This window comes from Gavia stellata, chromosome 1 (genome assembly GCF_030936135.1).
Source record: "Gavia stellata isolate bGavSte3 chromosome 1, bGavSte3.hap2, whole genome shotgun sequence".
In the NCBI taxonomy this organism is placed as follows: Eukaryota; Metazoa; Chordata; class Aves; order Gaviiformes; family Gaviidae; genus Gavia; species Gavia stellata.
In genome coordinates, this window is record NC_082594.1 from 91701069 (window position 1) to 91720342 (window position 19274).

The following is a 19274-nucleotide window of genomic DNA, read 5'->3' on the forward strand; positions in this document are numbered from 1 at the left end:
AAATTAGTAGGACCTGCAATCTCATCCTGTGTGGCAGTTCCTTACCTTCCCTTTACATTTTGCTTATAACACTTTTGCAAGTAAATTTGCTTCTTTCTGAAGCTACTGAGACACTGATCTCGTTAACCTAAAAAAAGAAAGCTCCTTCAAAGTGATATATGCATGCAGATTTCTATGAATGTTAAAGATTTTCACAAAGACATTAAGAACAAAGGCAGGTAGTTACATAAAACCAGTCTGTTAAAATATTACTCCCCTTGAGCATAAAAGAAGGAAAAGATGCCCCTAACAACACTATTAATAGGACTTATCTTAGTAGGAGAGCAGACAACAGTACTTGGGGAAAGGAATTGCCTTCTGACATCCTGTAAACAAGACACTCTGTCATTTTGTGCCTGCTCATGGTTCTGGGCAACAGTTATTTTCATCTAATCGGTGACTGGGTAGGTTGAAGGTTGGGGGGTCTGAAGTTTTATGTGCTTTGGCCCTTTTACTAAAATCACATTTATCACCTCAGTCTCCAAACAAGAACAGCAAACTAAATTGCAGAATATTAAATTTAACTCACTTTGTGGACATATTTTCCTGATGAGACATTTGGTCAACAATTCTGCTCTCCTAGCTTTTTTGGAAGATAGATGACAAAATTTTACTAACACTTATGCTTTGGGCAAAATTAAGTGCCTCTATCCAACACAGCAATTCAGGGTGCCTGTTCTCCAACACAGACCGATTTCTAGGAACATAAAACTTGGGAGAATGTTCCTATCTATTTAGAAGTACCTGGTCTAGAACTAGCCAGCTATGTTCCATCTGAATTACCACGCAACACAAAGTTTAATAATTATCTAACTCTCTTCACAGGCTTGACAAGGTAAGTGAGCTCTGAGCAAGGCTAACACAGCCACCAGCTCTGATATCACCTAATACACTTAGCAGCTCTGGGGCTATCAAAAAAGCCATGCCACTTTTACTCAAGAATATAACCAGAAATGGAGGAAGGTCCCCTTGTAGTCTCACATCCTTTTTGGGACCACTACAGCACCTGAAGTAGACAGTTTAGATCTTGCCCTTTGTCCACTGAACCATATGCTTCTAGTATACATAGCCTGAGAAATTATATATAACTGTAATTCCCTGATCACTCAGACATTTCTGGGGCATGTTATATCCCATTCTTAAAGGGCAACTCCCCCCAGTCTTCCGAAATAACTGCTTACTCCTTCTTAAAATGTCCCACAACTTTCTTACAAATCCTGTAGCAGCAAATCTGCACCAAAGAAGTGGTTTCAAATAAGGTACTCTTCTCAGCAACGCTTTATCTTGTTATTGATGTTTTTTAACAACAAATGGTTTCTCGCTTCCTTCATTTCCATGCCATAAAGTTCTCATAGGAAAAACAAGGTTTCAGCTGTAAAGTAGTACATCAGGATGATTAATAATATTTGCATCTTTATGACATAGGAAAGCTATTACTCAGGTTCTTGAGCAGTTCTTGAAATATGTGGAATCCAGAGAATAGAATACTGGGGTTTATTCAATAATTCAGCTTAAAAATATCAACAAAATAACTTACACTTTTCTTTTACAGTCTTGGTAACTAGGAGTTTTACTACTGGATGACAAATTCCAGATTGAATTTACTTGTTTTTTCAAGTGGTAAACTCTTTATTTGTATTCAATAGCTCTAAGAGAAAACCACATGGATGGCAGTACAAGGGAGACGACTATTTTATTAAGATGTTGAGAACAACAGTACAGCTGTAATTCACTGTGGAGTTTCCATACATTTTGTTTTGAAAGTGATGACAAGTTGATGATTTTTCCATAAAACTGTCAAATTCAGCAAAATATTCAGTAAAGGCATTTTTATGGAGTGGCACAGAGACACTCAGACTCTTTTCAGATTAGTTCAAGCGCAGCTCTCCTAACAACCAATTATAACATACAGCTTTTCATTTTTCAAAAAAAACCCCAAACAAACAAAAAAACAAACCACAAAACCAAAATAACTCTTTTGAAGACATCCTCTATAAATTATTCATACATTTGTGGGCTTGGTTTTAAAAACTGCCAAAAAAAATTTCAAAAGGAATCATTTGGTCCCAATGTGTAATTCTTGATCAAAATAGTCTTCATTTAAATGCTTGCATTTATTGCTATTATTTATGTATTTAATGTAATAGAACATAATTAACCTCTTAAGTGATATTTTGAGAGTTCACTACATTTCACACAATTGCTGAAGAAAGATGTGTGTTACTTTGGCTTCTTATAATCTTGAAAGGGAGATTCTTTGGTCAGTAAGAGATTATTTCTTCACAGAGTTCTATAAATATACATTTTCATACCTCCTTTATCGCTTACACAGCCAGAAACCACGTTACAAGATTGGGATGTAAATTACTAGCAAAGTAAAACTGCAGAAAGGTTATTCACTGTTATCTTTTGCATGTGTGTGAACACAGCAGTAGGAAGGCCTGCTATTTAAAGTTTCTTACATCTCCATGATCTAGCAAGATCTAACATAGCCTTTGTAATTACTTTGGTATTTCTGATTCTAAGACTGTAAATTTGTTTTTATTATCTCTCAGTATATTTTTATATTGACTTGTTAACGGTTTTATGTATTCTATACATAGGAACTGATGGAAAATAAAAGGAATTTTCAAAGTTTAATTACTTTACTATATTCAAAGTAGCTTATAAACTCATTCAATTCAAAGAAACATTTTCATCAGCAGTAAAGCAAAGTGTTTTGGAACTGTGATGCATTATGTAGAGAGAAACGTTATTGTACAGCGTATGGTTCTATTAGAATAGAATGGTTTATTGAGGGCATTAAAAGAGCAGAGAGGTATCTTGCTTTTTCCCCCAACTTTTCCTTAAGACTAAAGTAACTATTATTCTTACATATTCTTTAATGTATAAGTCGTAAACAAACTATGATTTACAAAGAATAAACAGAGATTTGAGTATAACATTATGTAAACATAACACAAGCTTTTCTTTACAGAATCAAGTACTTTTTACGTAGTGTAACTCCTGCAATTCCATAGAGATAATGAAGTCAGGGTGGGGAAAAAAGTTCAAAGGAAATAATTGAATTGTATGAGCTTATCTTTTTATTTCCTAAAGAAAGACTAAACCTATGCAATACTATGACAATTCTGTTGAAAAATAATCTCATGATCATTGACTGTTTTGCAGTTCTTCATAGGGATCCTCTAATAAATGCCTTTTGATTTGCTTGATTTTGTATAAAATGTTTACCTTGTTTGTTTTTATAAATACTTTCAAAGGCAATAATGGCTTCTAAATACAGTTCAAAGTTAGACTTTAATGAGTATAATATACATATTTCTGCAAGCAAAATGACTTAAGAGTTACCAACGTTAGCTAACACAGAAGCCAGAACCTTCAGGGTTTTAATTCCAGTTGAAGGCACGCTGACCCATCCTGTGACCAAGAATGCAGCTATCTTGTAGAGTAGCTATGAGTCTTATTTATTATTTATAATATACTTGTTCAGTGATATTGGTCAGATGATTGTGTTGCATTTTTTTACTAGCACTTTGATAGCAAAAGGCAATGAACAACATATTCATACAAATTAGCTCATCTTCTCGGCTTTTTACTTCTCAAAGTGTGACACCCTGTGCTTCAGCCCGGGAAGAGAAATGCAGGAGATGATAGAGTTGAGTCTGTCAGGTCGTACGTGACAGACCAGTGCAACACAGCCCTGCACTTCCTTTCCTTCATGATGGGATCCAGTGCACTTGGCACCTGATAGCGTGACATTACAGAAGACTGCATGTGTGAGTGGTACGCAACTGCTGTGGAAGAGCATGAATGGCACAGTGCTGATGCTCAGGTCATGAAACAGGATAGATTTGAATCAGCACTCATAACTGCTAAGATATAACCAAGGTAACCTGTTTGCATTCAGGAAGAGGGAAAAAACCACAGGAAATGGGAAACAGTCTGCAGGTGAGGCAGTCAGGGAGGACTTGCAGCAGGATGCTGGTACAAGGTCACAGAATCACAGAATCACTAAGGTTGGAAAAGACCTGTAAGATCATCTCTAGGGCTGTGGGAAACATGCAGGCCATAGCAACTGGAGCAGGTTCTCTGGTTCAGGGTTCAGCTCTGGCTGCGAGCAAGATTCCCGGGGATGGACTTGTGGACAATACCCTGGGTGCACTAGGTTGGGCTCAGTATGTGCAGGACTGCAAGGCAAAACAACTGCACTAGGTGGGAGCACTGTATAGCACAGCAGGCTTCAGAGGAGCTGTGTTAAGACAGCTCACAGTTAGAGAGCACCCCAGCTGTGCTGGGGATAAGAAGAGTCTTCCTATACTCAGGACAGCATAGCACTGTGAGGGGGTGGGAGGGGTGAACTACCCCCACAGTAGCTGCAGCAAGAACAAGTGGATCCTGTCTATACAGGTATTTAGCAGGCCTACTTCAAACCAAACAGAGCAATCTCCATCTTCTTCATACAACATACAGAGGAAAAAAAGTCATGCAATTAAAAATATAAAAATTACTATTGTTCTTTTAAAGAAGTACTTCAGGTGACAGTATACCACATTTGGCATTTACTTGGAAAAACCTTATGCGTTACATTGTGAAGTCCTAGCATTTTTTTCCCCCTGGAAATATCATGATCACCTTAAAATTCAAAAGTAATAAATACCACCTGAATAGTGTTTAGTACTACCTACAATTGCACAAATGTAAACTAACTAAGCATGAATAAATCTTCATGAATCTAGTTTGCTGCCTCAGAATACTGGATCAAAAATGACCGTGATCATACTTTACCCCCCTCCATTGCAGAAACACAGACCCTGTATATTTCTGACAGAAAAAGTTTTGTTTACTTTAAAATTATTTCATTAGCAACAACAGGATATGTTAGAAGATGCTATACTACAGCAAGGTGAACTTGAAAGAATATGCAGTGACATGACTTGTATCTACTGCATCATAAGTTGCACTTTTGGAGTCAAGGATATTGACAGTTTCAGCATAGAAAATTAATCGCTAAATCACAGCAAAAATGAGTTTTGTATACTCTAAGTTCAAAACCAACTAATCATTTTGGGAATTGTTATAGATAAAAACTAAGAAATCATCATGTAAAAATATATTCACCACACTGCTTAGGTACAGATGTAAGCTGTAATATAGTTGGGTTACCACATACTCATTCATGATTTACAGTCTGATAGCTTGCTTTTCTTGTTTTGCTGTATGAGAAAGAAGCATTTAGTTTATCTTAAAAGGCAATTTCACTTAAAGTGAAGTGCAGTTTTCCAACAGAACAAAATTTTTTCATGCATACAATTCACATGAGGGCATATAGGAATTATGCTTGCATTTCTTGTGAAGTCTATAATTCTTATCTTCAGAAGACTTGTCTCAGAATTAAAAATTAAAACATACTAGAAAATACTGATGGGAGTACTACAGATGTTGGCTTTGAATAAGTGCTACAAAGTTAAGGTATATGTACACACTTCATCTGAATTCAACTGAGTATGTAATTCTAAAATTAATTTGCATGTCAAACAGGAACACGTTCTTATGTAATATGTAAGTGCTATCCATTTCTTCTCAAACTTCAAATAAAACAAAACTAGCTTCTCTCTCTCTCAGTAATATGTTTCAAGGCCAGGAAGAGAACAGCAGTTAAACAATGTTATTTCACATAGGATGTAGTCTAAATAGTATCCGTATCTGCTACTAACAACAATGCAGTCCAAACACGCAATATGATTTTGACATATTATGGAAAGTATTTACTTGATGAAATAAAAAGAAAGAGGTAATGTGTATATATATATTTTTTTAATTATGGGGGTAGAGAAGTTTAGCCTATGCATACACCTTCACAGTCATCAGTTTCAGGGAGCAATCCCTGGTCTCAATGCCAAGATGTATATAACAGTTTGCATCCACCTAAAGTGAATTGGCTGTGTCCATATGCAAAGCATTTGGCCTGGGTCTTCTCTAAGCTCCACAGGGGTTCTCTAGGACCATAAAAAATTAATTTTTTGTAGTTTTTAGTCCTGAGAACTCAAAATAATAACTGAAGATATATAACAGTGCACCACAGAGGGCTGCTTTTAGAGCATGACCTTGAAAGCGTGTTTCATCCTATAGTGAAGGGCGTAAGGACGTGCAAGCATCCAAGGGTGACAAGACTACGTCTTCTATAGACTTCTTCTAAAACTTAATCTACTATTTTTTCCACCTTAGACACAACTACTTGGTTAATTCTGGAAAGGGAAACCAGAACTGAAGAACTAATACTGAGCATCAGACGACTCGTGCGTCAACTGAGGGGAGATGAAAGAAGAGGCTGCAGCTGTACTACAGGGGATGCAATTGAAAGCTTCTTACAAGCCTATGGCTATACTCTGTGAATTCTTTCTTTTTCCTCCTTGTTTAAGAATAAATTTATTTCTCTATCTGTAGAGATCACATTTTCTATATTTTCTACAATGTTCTTCCAGTATAAAGACAAGCAATATGAAATTAAGGTGAAAAATTTGAAATGTATGATCACTGACTTTCACTTATATTTCTTCTATATGCAATTTGGAAAATCTGTATGAGAACTGTCTCCTGATGGAACTCTCCTTCTCATGGCAAAGGCATAAAGTGTCTGAAAAATGCCATGCTTATCAGGTATTACAACATTTTCCACATTTGCTGAAACATCATACGATAACAGAATCACCACTTACTGCGGTCAGTAATTATTGTTCTGGCCTCTTGATTGCTCGTCTTGTTTTTTAGATTTTGTGCTGCAGTTATTAGTTCATCCAGTTGGGGACGTCTTTGCTCCAGATCCTGTAGTATTGCCTAGTTGCACACAAATACAAAAATAAAACAAAGAAAAAAGCATGTAGAGCTGTTGAGAAGACCATGTATAGGGACTTTTTTTTGGTGCCAGCTTGATTTAAAGCAGAAAGATTCTTTGCTGTTTCAAATAATACAAAGAATTTGATCTAGACCTTACAAATATTGTTATTCTTAACAAAGAATACCCAGTATAACTTGTAATAATAATTTTTAAAGAACCTATAAAACTTGATACAAAATGACAACCATTCTTCATTTTTTAACCCATCAAATTATGCAAGTGTAAGCTATTTTCCTCTATAAAGCTACAGAAGGATACTATTATTCTATATTCTCTTAGATTTTACAATGTATTTAAAAAAAAAAATAGGGGTTTACATTCTTACCAGATTAGGCAGAAATTTCCTAGTAATTCATGAAGTCTAATTAATAATGTTTGTTTCTTAATATTTTAAGACTGTTTAATTACTACCTATTGGCTTAAAGCCAATGTAAAACTGTTAATGTTGCTTTTCCTGTCCTGACACCTTACCTAGCAGAAAAGTAATTAACAATCATAATAATTTATGTTAGTCAAGCAGATACATAAAGCCCAGGCAATCTGACTAGAAAGTAAATAGTGTATCTAGAGTTTTTCACGGGAAAAAAGATGGGCTTCAAACTAATGACTTGTGATCTTTAGGGGGCAATAAAAACTAAAACACAATAGCTTTAGATATAATGAAAATGAGAACGCAAGGAAAGTAAGGCATATAAGATTTATGCATATATTAGTTTAACTTATTTTGAAGGATTAAGGAAGACCAAACAAGGCATCAGTTCAATGGTTTCCCAAATAAGAAGCATCCAAGCATGTATTTAAAAGACATTGACCAAATCTAGCAACTTCAAGTCCCTATTGTGTAGCTTCCAGAAAAGATGCTTGTTAGATTTCCCAGTCTTAGGAGTTGGAAGAAGCAATATTTGTTACCAAATTATGAACAAATTACTTTTTTCTGCCCACAATTTTGAGTCACCAGAATAGAACAATATGCTGTCAGATATCTAGTAGGTACAGTATCTCAGCTATCCAGCTGACAACAAAGGTCAGTGGAGGATTTTTATTTTTGAGGCTTTTTGTGTGGACAGTGGTTAGATAATCTGTTAGCATGCTCACCTGGCTGTTGACTATGTGTCTTGAGTATTTTATTGTCTTAAAAGTCTTCCCCCCCTTAAAATGCTTTTATTCTAAATAATCGTACTTTAACAAGCTGTTACTCACTGACTATACTGGATGGAAAAAACCTGCAGAGTCTGATCGTAAATTTGGCCCTCCAACCTGAGATTAGAGTTACATAATTTCACCTAGTTGAAGGTGACAAGTAAAGGCCGACTATCATTTTCTGTACAATAAGATTAACAAAAGAGCACAAGACTATTCATTCCAGTAACTACAGCATGTATCATCCAAAGCAAGCTAAAAGCTCCACAGTTTCATTTTTGTTCAGTTACAAACTCTTCAGAAAAAAAGGCAATTTTCAAGATACACATCTAGCTACACCATGTGAAATTCTTGCCTTTAACTTCTGTATCAGAAGATTTTCTTTGAAAATCTATTATAACTGGCTTTCTAAAATCATACCCAAAGTTTGGATGGTATTTTTTCACTTGTATACTGATTAGATTGCATACAGAGACACGCAGTTAAAGCAGCAGCTTGCATAATTAAGTGAAGAACAAATTTCTCATTAGAAGTCTCTCCTTAGTGAAAGTACTCAAGAAAAAGAAATAAAATCTACTGATGCAGTTACTACCTCTCAATATCTATATGCCTTCAAAACTCCATTTTCTAGGAAGACAAGTTAATGAGTGACATGAATTTTACAATAGAAAAAGCAGTCCCACTGCAGCCTAACAACATCTGCATTATACATATTGCAAAAATGGACTGTGCAGAAAGGACATTAAAAGACGTACAACGTGCTCAGATAATTGTGTGGCCTTCAAAGTAATATTTCCCTTTCTCTTTCCTTCCCCTACCTAGAAGAGGAAAAGCAAATTAAATGATTCTAAGGTCTTATGCCAACAGGGACTCTAAACTGTTCCCTAAAGTCTCCTAAATATAATTTTTATATTCAATATACTGAATAGGAGAATTATTTATCTGATCCAGCCTGAGTCTCCAACCAGACATTACATGCTATGTTTGTACCACAGAAGAAAGCTTCTGCTTCTGCTATATGAAATCTAGTAAGAAACAAAGCAATAGGTAAGGACTGCTCTGTAAGCTCGGTAATTTGCTCAGCACCAAAAGGAGAGAATGGAGCGGATGTATGCCTAAGTGCTTACAGAATGATTTACCCACAAGACCCATCTGCAATTCCTGAACCAAAATCAGAAGCAATTTGTATATGGAGATACTTTTTAAAACTTTTACAAATTCAGCCAAATATTTGATATCATAAAACTGGATCCTCAACAGAAAACTAAGTGGAAACTATTAGAAGATTTTGTTACAACAGCCATGGGAAGAAAAACTCGTTAATAGCAGCACCCTGGTGGAGGCACAGCAGATGCAACAGACCAGATGCCTCTGATTTGGAATGTCAGCACGCTGAAACAGAAGTGCTATTAAAAATGGGTAATACAGAAATAAAAGTTATTATGAAAGGATTTTCAAAATATATTAAACAGGAATCTATCTAGTCCTTATCAGGTCACCAAAAGCACATATACAAAGACTTAGGGAGTCAGCTACGTTAAAAGGGTGGAGGTTTTTTTAAATAAATGGTTGTCTTCTTGTGCATATAATTTCCCTTTACTCTTATTTACCTAGTGCTCTGTAAAAGTACAATAATTTATTCTGCAAAACATTATAGACCACATTTTAATCAAGAAATTTGTGTTTAATAATAAATGTAATTCCACATGAGTAGGTTAACAATGAAGAAGGACCATTGACATCCATGGTTGTACATATACATCTTTAAACCCCAAAAGAGCTTTTCTTTTTCTTCCCTATATCTATGAGTGCCAACATAATAATGCTTTGTGACAGCACAGTAATGGAAAGATGAGATTCAGTCATCAAACCTGCCCACAGTTTGTTAGTAAGTGATGCTATTCACTTTTAAGAATCTTTCCACATTTGTGGACAGCAGCTGCTCAAAAGAAAAATCCAATTTTCAGGTTCCTAACTTTTATGATTTCTTTACACAAAATGGGGGTTGAGATATGGAACAAATTGTTTAAGTCAGCAACTCAAATAACTTGTATAAAAATTGCTAAAAAGTAAACTGAAAAACTGAAACAGGTGAAGTGTGACAAATTCTTGGTGGGGCTGCAAGGTTTAAGACTGAGAATTAAAATATTCTCTAGCTTTATAATGTACAGCATGCTACAGCCTGCATACCTGTCACTCTAGCCACATGTGTAGTAGTTTTTATAAAAGATAGGATCTTTAAAATCTATCTAATCTTTTTTCCTTTCTTCCTGTCTTTATGGCAAGCGTTATTAAACTGGAGTATCTGAATTCCAGGATGGTACCAAGTCTTAAACATTCAACTAATCAATTACTAGTGCTGATTATGGGTGTTTGCACTTTAATATCAGAAGCAACTTTTCCCACAGCAAAGCCAGGACTTTTCATTTCCAGTGCTGAACTTCAAATATATAGATGACAGTTAAGGTTGCTGTTCTGCAACATTGTATATGATTGTGCTTCAGTCTGCATGCTTCTTTGAAAAGGCTCTGGGTCTACTTCGTAATCGTTTTACAATCTTAAGTTTAAAAATGTCTCTGAAAACAAAGATGTTCAAATGCCATCAAAAAATGAAATATTATTGGGTAAAATAGCTCCCACAACTCCTTTTAAGTGTTTAACTGAGGATTCCTCTGTAGTAGTAATGACTACCATGTCTTTACAATTTTTCTGTGTATTTACATGCTGCCAGTTGAATATAGTTTGCTATTTATTTTATATGGGTTTTTTTTTTACTAGGTAAGAACGCTAACAGCGAGTGATCCAAAAAATGATATTTGGCCAACAAGGAGACATAGAGAAGACCTTCCATATTAAAAGCAAACTGGAAGCACCATCATGTCATAAACAACCCATGTCTGAAGACTAAAACTTCCCAACTGTTTGGGATGGTTTGTTTTGGCCCACCCCCAACCTTGTTTAATGAAATGAACCAGTGGACCACCAGAGCACAACTGAACGATTAATATGGGAATGTAAGAGAGAAGGAAGATATATTTTTCTTCTTATGAACCTGTTCACTCCTCCAAACTCACCATGATATTCTTAGAAAAAGAATAATTCCATTAAACAGTTGTTGAGGAAATTATTTGCTCATCTTTTGAAAAACTTTAGACTTTAAACCTTAAATTTAAACAAAAAATGAAGCGATTACTTCCTTAGCAAAATGTATAGCCATGACAACTTTTACTTAAAACAACTGAGTTTCTTAAGGCTGGTTGGTTCTCTAAATATAATATGTCATATACACACCTAGAAAGAGAGAAAGCTTTAGAAAAAAATCTTGTTAACAATTTCAGAAAATGCAGATATGCTACACCTACAATTCATCTGCATAATAAAATTGGCTTTGTTAAGTTATTCCTCCCAAGCACAATTTGAATTTGTTCTCTTGTCACTAAGCAGGAAGGGAATATGAGACAAAATGATCACTTACATACTCTCTTACATTTAAACATAAAATTACGAAGTAATGAAAGTAATATAATGCAGTGGAGTTTTCTTCTTAAAACAACTTTTGTTTTGACTATTAGCTGCTTTGTTTTCCCTCGAAAACACATATAATTTTAGGAAAATAAGAAGATCTAGAGTTACTATTTAGCAGTGTTGCTAGCTGATTGGTACCTGTCAGTGAAATCAAAACTTTAACAGACTGGACACTATGATTTGATTTTGCCTGAGTGATTTATGTAGCTTAAGTTTTCATAAGCAGATATTTTTATGCCCATTTAGGGCCCACTCAAGAACTGCCTAAGTAGCTCTCACCACTGTCTTAATGAATGTATCAACTCCATCAGTGATGCTGTAGGAAAGCCACCCGTGACAGCTTATCAGGTGTTTCACCAGATGCGTGAAAAAGCATCGTAGAACTTCTTGTATGCTTTTTATGACAGTCACTCAACAAATTATATTGGTGGCATTGTAAATGTCTGAGGACTGTTTCTTTACAACTTACGAATTCTGGTTCATGCTAGGAAGTTATGACAGTGAAAAGCGCAACATGTTGTTGACGTACACTAACTAAACCAAGTAGAATAGGGAGTTCTTAATTTGAATCTCCATGCTTTGACCAACAATGTAAGGTGATGGTGATGGCTGGAGCTGGGATAACTCTCACCCTCTCTCTTCCTTCCCTGCTCCCCATTTGTCTATAGAAAAGGACTTTGGGAGCAGGTATTGCAAGGCCTCTAAGGAAAGGTGACTGAACTGTAGAAGAGAAAAAAAGCTTAAATATATGAGTTCACAGGGAAATCAACTATACTGCTCCAGAACTGCAGGAGGCGGATACCCTTCTACTCATCCACAAATGGGATAGTCAGCAAGGGAAAGTACAAGTAGCATGGATCTGAGTCACAAGTAAGGTAAAAGAATGAGACTTTCTGAGAGGCTAAAAGTCAGCCAAGGCCCACTAAGATGTTTTTTACTATCCTCATAGACCACCAAATTGGGTACCAACACTAGGAGAAAGGTGGCATACATACAGGTTGCAAGACAAAAGTAATATGATTTGAAGCAGGTCCAGCAAAGCAGGATGTGCCCTAGCCTTAGAGATAAAAAGATGGAAGCAAACAAAAGTTCAGCCTGCAGCTGAAAAGATTTTCAGACTAGGAAAATAGGCTGCAGAGGTGTAAGGATGCAATGCACTAGATGTCTTGTAGAGGGATATCCAATTAATTTGAGCTGTAATATTAGAACATAACTAGGAAAAGATTACAGCTTAACATAGTTTGTGAATGAATCATTCTCAGAAAAAAGGAATTAACACTATTATAGCCATTGCTGGAAAAAAGGAATAAATCTAAAGATGTATCTGTAACAAGTGGAACAACATTTAAAGATTTGGGTGTTTGGCTATAGTGAGATCCATTCAACTAGCAGAACATGGTGATAAATCAGTTGTAAGAACTCGACTGAAACAGGATTATGGCTAAATCTGAGTATAAGTGAACAGCCTTTTGCCGCCACACAATGTGGCTGTTCAATACTATTTTTGTTTGCAATGAAGTATGAGCATCTAAACAAGCAGGCAAACCTATTCCAGGGTATCTTATGTCCTTTCAGGCAATCACACTAAGTAACGTAATGGACGGGAACCAGTGTTAGGAGCTACAGAGCTTCCCCAGTTTCTATATTAGTCAGCAGAACCAAAGTCTCTCGGCACATAGCTACCATTTGTGGAATGTGAATTTGCAAAATTTACTATTTTATTTCTCCTATATAACTGATGGTTTTCAGATTAAGGATTTTTCTACTGCACTTGCAAATGCGTATTACCAAGAAAACTGAGGACAGCTGTTCTCTTTCTCAAAGCTGCAGCTTTAGTTTTTTCTTTACTGTTTTTTTCAGATGATGGTGGTAGTTAACTATTATCTGAGACTGATCCAGTGAAAAATGTACTTGCTGATGCACTTCAAAAGCAAAGCTATAGGTTCTTTACCTTGTCACATTTTTAAACAGAAGATATGTTTACCTTGCATAAAACAGTATTGAGTAGACTTAATATTATATTATGAATATAAGCAAAATAAGCCGGTATTTTTAGCTATGCTTTTTTAAAATTTAAGAAAAAAATAACATATTTTTGTGGAGAAGGAAAGCTAACAGCTTGACTAAAGATGCTCCCCGAATTATCCTATTTTATAGGGAAAAGATTAGCCTGAATCAATTTTATGCTCTGAAAAAATTATTTCCTCAGTTTCTGCTAGAGCCTCTGGAAATCTTTGATTACTTTTACTGGAAGTTTTCTCCAGTAATAGTAAGTGAATAACAATTAAGAAGAATAAAATGGATTGGCACAGTATCATTTGCCAGATGAGTTTTTCTTTAGTACCTTATGACACTAGATATTTTTCTCAAGAATAAGGTAAAATGAAGAAAGAGGATTTCATCTGGTTTGTTTGGGTTTGCTTTTGAAAAAGAAAACAAAAGCTGTTATATCAATTGTTTCTAACAGTGAACTTACTTAATATTATTTAGCTCTGTGTGTGTGTAGGGTTGAGGGGAGGGAAGGGGTTTTCTATTTACCACGTCTGATAAGAAATGCTGGAATAACTCTGGAGTAACTTTAGCCCAAATCTAGTAACTTGGATCCTTATCTTTATTCATATCTCATTGTCATTCTGAAAGATGAGAACTTTACAAAGTAACAAGCCTGGTTTTGGTACCTAAACCTTTCTGGTATATTTAGGAAGTTCTCTTTCTAGAGCTATACTTCTGCCCTTCATTTTTGTTGTTTTGTTGTGCTTGTTTGTTTTACTTCTAGTTTTTATTCCCCTATATTTCCGTAACTATGTACTTAATGAAGGCCAACAATAACACGGAAGGTAAGGGTAGAAACTTGAGAAATTCTGATGTTGTTCACATGTCATTAACAGTGAAGGAAGGAAGGAAATGTATATAATGTGGATATTGCAAGTCCAGGAAAAATATTTCTTTTAAAAGACTGTGGAGATTATGAAGACAAAACAGTGGTGTAGTCTAAAAATGGTTTATTAAAAATTTGGACTGGGCAAGACTTACCTTTATCACTAATTTCAAAGGGGAAATCTCAAGTTCTCAATTGCCAGCAGGAGTTAGTAAATTATTAATACCATATTTTCTTGGTAGTGTCACAGAGACACCAGTCTTTTGAAAATACCATGTTTAACACTCAGAAACTATAATTTGCCCTTCATGACGTAAGAAGCTATGGGGCAGGTTGAGAAACAGATCTAAGTGCTGCACACTTGAACATCACTACATGTAGCTAAAGTAGGAGCTGTAGCTGAGTTAGGTCCCCCAGCTATTTTGTAGTGTGAATAGCAGGTGGAGAGTAGATGCCTCAAGAGGGAACTCGGCCACATGTAGGCTGTGTGGAAGGATGCCTAGCCACTGCATGACTAGCAGACATACACAAGCACTCCTTGTCTTGTCACAGGTGATGGGTGTCCTGAGTGACAAGGGCCAGGTCCTTGCATTCTCTTTCCTATCCTGGGACTCCTCAACTCCTTTCTGAGCAATGGCGCCAACTCAACAGAAGAGGCACAGCCTAACACCGATCAGAACAGCCTGGCATAAGGGACATTTCTGAAAAGTGGAAGATAAGAAAGACACTGAAAGCAGGTGACTCACTGCCTAGATGGATGCCTTATCCACTAGAAAATGCAGAAAGGAAAAGAAAGAGGCAGTGGCTCTTCCTCCTCCATTTCCAGTGAATACTCTTTCGATATGCTGATGGAGAACACCTGGCAGATTAAAGCACATATTCATGGGAGACAGGTGAAGGAGGGCTTACTCTGAAGATGGGTACTGGATTTTAAATTTCCACAGAGCAGGTTGGAAGAGCTTCTATTCACACAGGCAAAAGCCAAACTGAAGGAGCACAGGAAACGGCAGTATTGTAGAGCTGAGCACCAGCAGAGCTGGGCAGGGGTGTCAAGGCTGGGAGACGGGCGCCTACGTTATGCAATTATGCCTCATTTTAGACTGTCATTTTCTGTCATTTTATGGTGCCACCCCTTGGTCAATACAGGTTGCTCCTGAGGGTAAATTTGCTTATGCTAAGGGCCACTGAAGACAGTTTCCTGATGATACAGTAATTATTAATTACGGAAACAGTAGTGTTGAAAAGGTATATTGGCTGGAAATTGAAGATAGTGAAGTTCAAACAGAAAAGATTTAAATTCTTAGTAGTAAGTACATTTAAAAATCAGAGTAGATGACTAAAGAATTTAAGAGATTCTTAATTAATAGAATTGTGTAAATCAAGATCACGTGATTTTTTTTTTAAATAGATAGAGAAAATTTTGAAGAGCAGGAAGAGGAATCCCTATGTAAAATCCCATGGATTGCGGTTTCATAAATAGTATATGATCATATCAGTCCTTTCTGACCTTGAAATCTATGAATCTATGAGAAAGTAAAAACACGTTTAGAATGTAATTTCAACTCATCTGTAATGCCAGCTTATCAGAGGTGAATTTTCAACACCTGTTTCCTCAAATCAGTATCACTCCTACTTGGTTCCCCTTCCCTCACACAGATATAATGTAATTTAAATATATTTAATCAATTTCTGACTGAGAGCAGTGTTTAAGCATAAAGTTAAGCATAAACTGGAGCTATTTCTTGTTCAGACAAGGGGAACTCTTACTATGAACAATTAATGTATTTAATCTGTAACCATTGCTTGATGCAGAAGATGCAGACATTGATTGGTAGCTTGCAGAGGAACCACACAATTCTACTTCAGTGGAAGAAAAATTAGCATTTTTCTTTTTCAGAAAATACAGTTTTATTACCTGAATGAAAGTTTCAGAAATATATCTGATGTAAATAGAAAAGAAAGAATCACTGGCAAAGAAGAATGACACTACTATAATAAAAGCAGGATCTAATAATTTGCTTTATATGTGTATTTATGTATACACACACACGGCTATATGTAAGTGTGTGTGTATATATATATATACACACAAAACTGATTTTACAGTGGGCCTTTGCAATAAGAAAGATGGAACCCAAGGAAAGTAAATTTCAAAATTAATTGCCTTCCTCTGATTTCTGTTCTGTAACTGAAGAGTAACTGAGGCCTGAGGGGCAATGAGCTTGAGCATCACAGTCTGGTGGAAACAGAGGAGCAGGATCTTTTGGGGTACTATTACAACCCACTTATGAATATAGTAACTGTTCCTGGCAAAATGAAAATAACCTTAGAATAAACTTCACCATTAAAAGTCAAAATGAAAATATCCTTCTCTATATGATCTTTGCAAATTAGTTTTCAAATACTGGCATTTTTACACAGATAGGATTTTCTGTGCATTGCAAAATACTGTTTTGTTGCTGTAATTCCCTTGCTTTAGAAAAACAGAACTTGGTTTTCAGCCATTGAACTTTTTCCTGGGACAAAAGAATGAAAATGGGTATAAAACTGTCTCTTCCAGTATATTTTTATTTAAACTTAGTTCCTGTTATATTTTGTCAAATATGAACATTTTACAGACATAGTATTTCCACAGTTGAAGAAAGAAAGAAGCTTGTCTCCAGATTTTAGCTAGACTGTTCTCATATTGCTCTCCCTTGTACTACAAAAGATGGGCCTTAGCTAAATAACTGTATTTTACACTGCTTTGCATTAAAAATTCTGACCATATTCAGAAATTCACTACGTGCAGTTCCATAACAGTGTCAGTCATGACATCCATTTTTATAGTGCTGTTTTCAACATGAGAGGTAATTTTTTTTTTGTTCACAGACCTCAGTTCCTAAACCCAAGGGCCTATGACACTGGCACTGCTAACAACTCACTAGTATAAAATGTTCATCTTCATTGGTTAATCCAACTTGATTTTCAGCTTTTCACTGATTATTAACTTTTCCCATGCCAATAAGTTATTTCTATCTAGCGTTGACATACAATTTGACATGAAGAACAATACAGAGTTATACACAAAATTCTGGAATAATCATTTTCAAGTTTAACATATCTGAAAATTTGGCCTTATCTGATCTGTGATATTTTCACTTTTTACTCACTAAACTAAAAAGGTGCAAGAAAATGTCATACCATATAGAGGATAAGCTAAGGATTGATGCAATCAGTTCTGCAGGGGTGGAGAACCCAAATTAACTAGGAGGCTGTTAAGATGCATCTGGACCCTGTCTCCCACTCTCCCCCTCCCTGTTACCGAAACAAAGTCAGTTTAACTGAAAGGCCATATTGGGAGGTGGAAACAAGAGCTTCCAAATGTGTTACATTTTTAAAAATTAATGATTTGTATCTCCCTATGGAAATGAGAGTATTGCTAGATTTTGACAAGCAGTTCTTCAAGAGCTAAATCCTGGAAGCACTCCAGACTGAGGTCACTGGCTTTTTGTAAATACCAGCCTGCAAAACTGGGAGGTATTTTACAGTCTATGCTGCTGAAAAATCTACCTATCTTGGCCATTTTTTCTTATTTGACTTTCTGACCTTATTCCTTCTCTTGAAAATTATCACATACACATATGCAAATACACTTCTTTCCAGTGGCTTTTTCCACCAGACAAAAAACCAGTAATATCTATTTTTCTTGAGAGCTACATATGAAGGCAAACAATTTTTTTGTCAGCTATTGATTATTATCAAAAGAAAACTGAGTTTAGGAAGCTGCTATTTCTGTTACTTCTACTTTATCCCTCCGGAGTACCCTTTTAAATACTTTCACTTCAAGCATTAGAAGATGCAAAGATGTGAATTGTAGCCATTGTCCAAGGGATTTGAAGAACTCTCTAGAAACATGGGCTGAGGATCATAAAATCAGGAATAAACAACTGCGCTAAGACATGAAAGAGAAATATTACATAAAAGAGAAATATTATACATAGGACAGAACAGATGCCATTATCTTGTAGTCCTGACAAACCAGCTAAAAGCAACATCAGTTTATTTATCCATGACAGCATAATATAATCTAGTTAAAAACAAAACAAAACTCTGAAGCACTGACAAGTTTTGGAGCTACGCCTCAGCATGTCCTTATACTCTGTATCAGGTGCTTTCTCAGAAAGGCTTGTAAGGGCTATGGAGGCACCACTGGCTGACCATTTCTAGTTGGTGTAGCAGTGGCTCTGATGCCACTATGCCAGCTTACTCCCATGACCCTCCTTTTTGCTCTCAGTCTGTGCCCTGTGCCAGAAGTTCAGAGGACAAAAGTAACAGTAACAACAGCTCTAACAAAAAGCAACAGGAGCAAGCTGGCAAAGGAAATGCAAAATGGCTGGGCTGCTTTACTGATGGGTACATGAGGAATGGAGGATGACAGTTGTTGGTGTACAGGTACCTGAAGTTACACATTTGTCATTTTGATTTGGGTGATGCTGAGACAGAACACCAAAGAAGCGCAACACCGATAGCAGCGGTGCAGGATGTTATTAAGACTGGTAATAGAGAAGACGAGCGATCAGAATTTTTTCTTTTTTTAAACAGATTCCTGACAGAGGAATAACTGCTGTGATTTCATTCTTTCTTAGTCTGTATTCCAGGTGTAGATTACTGTGTAAATGAGATTGTTTTAACTTCTTTGAGTATGACCCCTATATTTCTTCAAAACAAAACAAAACCCCCAAACCAAACGTAGTTCTGAAAAACTGCAAAGACCTTAATCAGTTTGTAAAATTTTAGCTTCCTTTCAAACTT

At 36.0% G+C, this 19274-nt stretch overlaps 1 protein-coding gene across 2 annotated transcripts in view; it reads right to left on the reverse strand.

Moving 5' to 3' along the window:
• The window catches only part of DMD (dystrophin), a 907831-nt gene that overhangs the window by 304197 nt on the left and 584360 nt on the right, over positions 1 to 19274 (reverse strand). For both annotated transcript variants that reach the window (XM_059827200.1, XM_059827195.1), the window contains one exon: positions 6759 to 6876. In XM_059827200.1, the coding sequence (XP_059683183.1) occupies positions 6759 to 6876 (118 nt within the window). The remainder of the gene's footprint in view (positions 1 to 6758; positions 6877 to 19274) is intronic.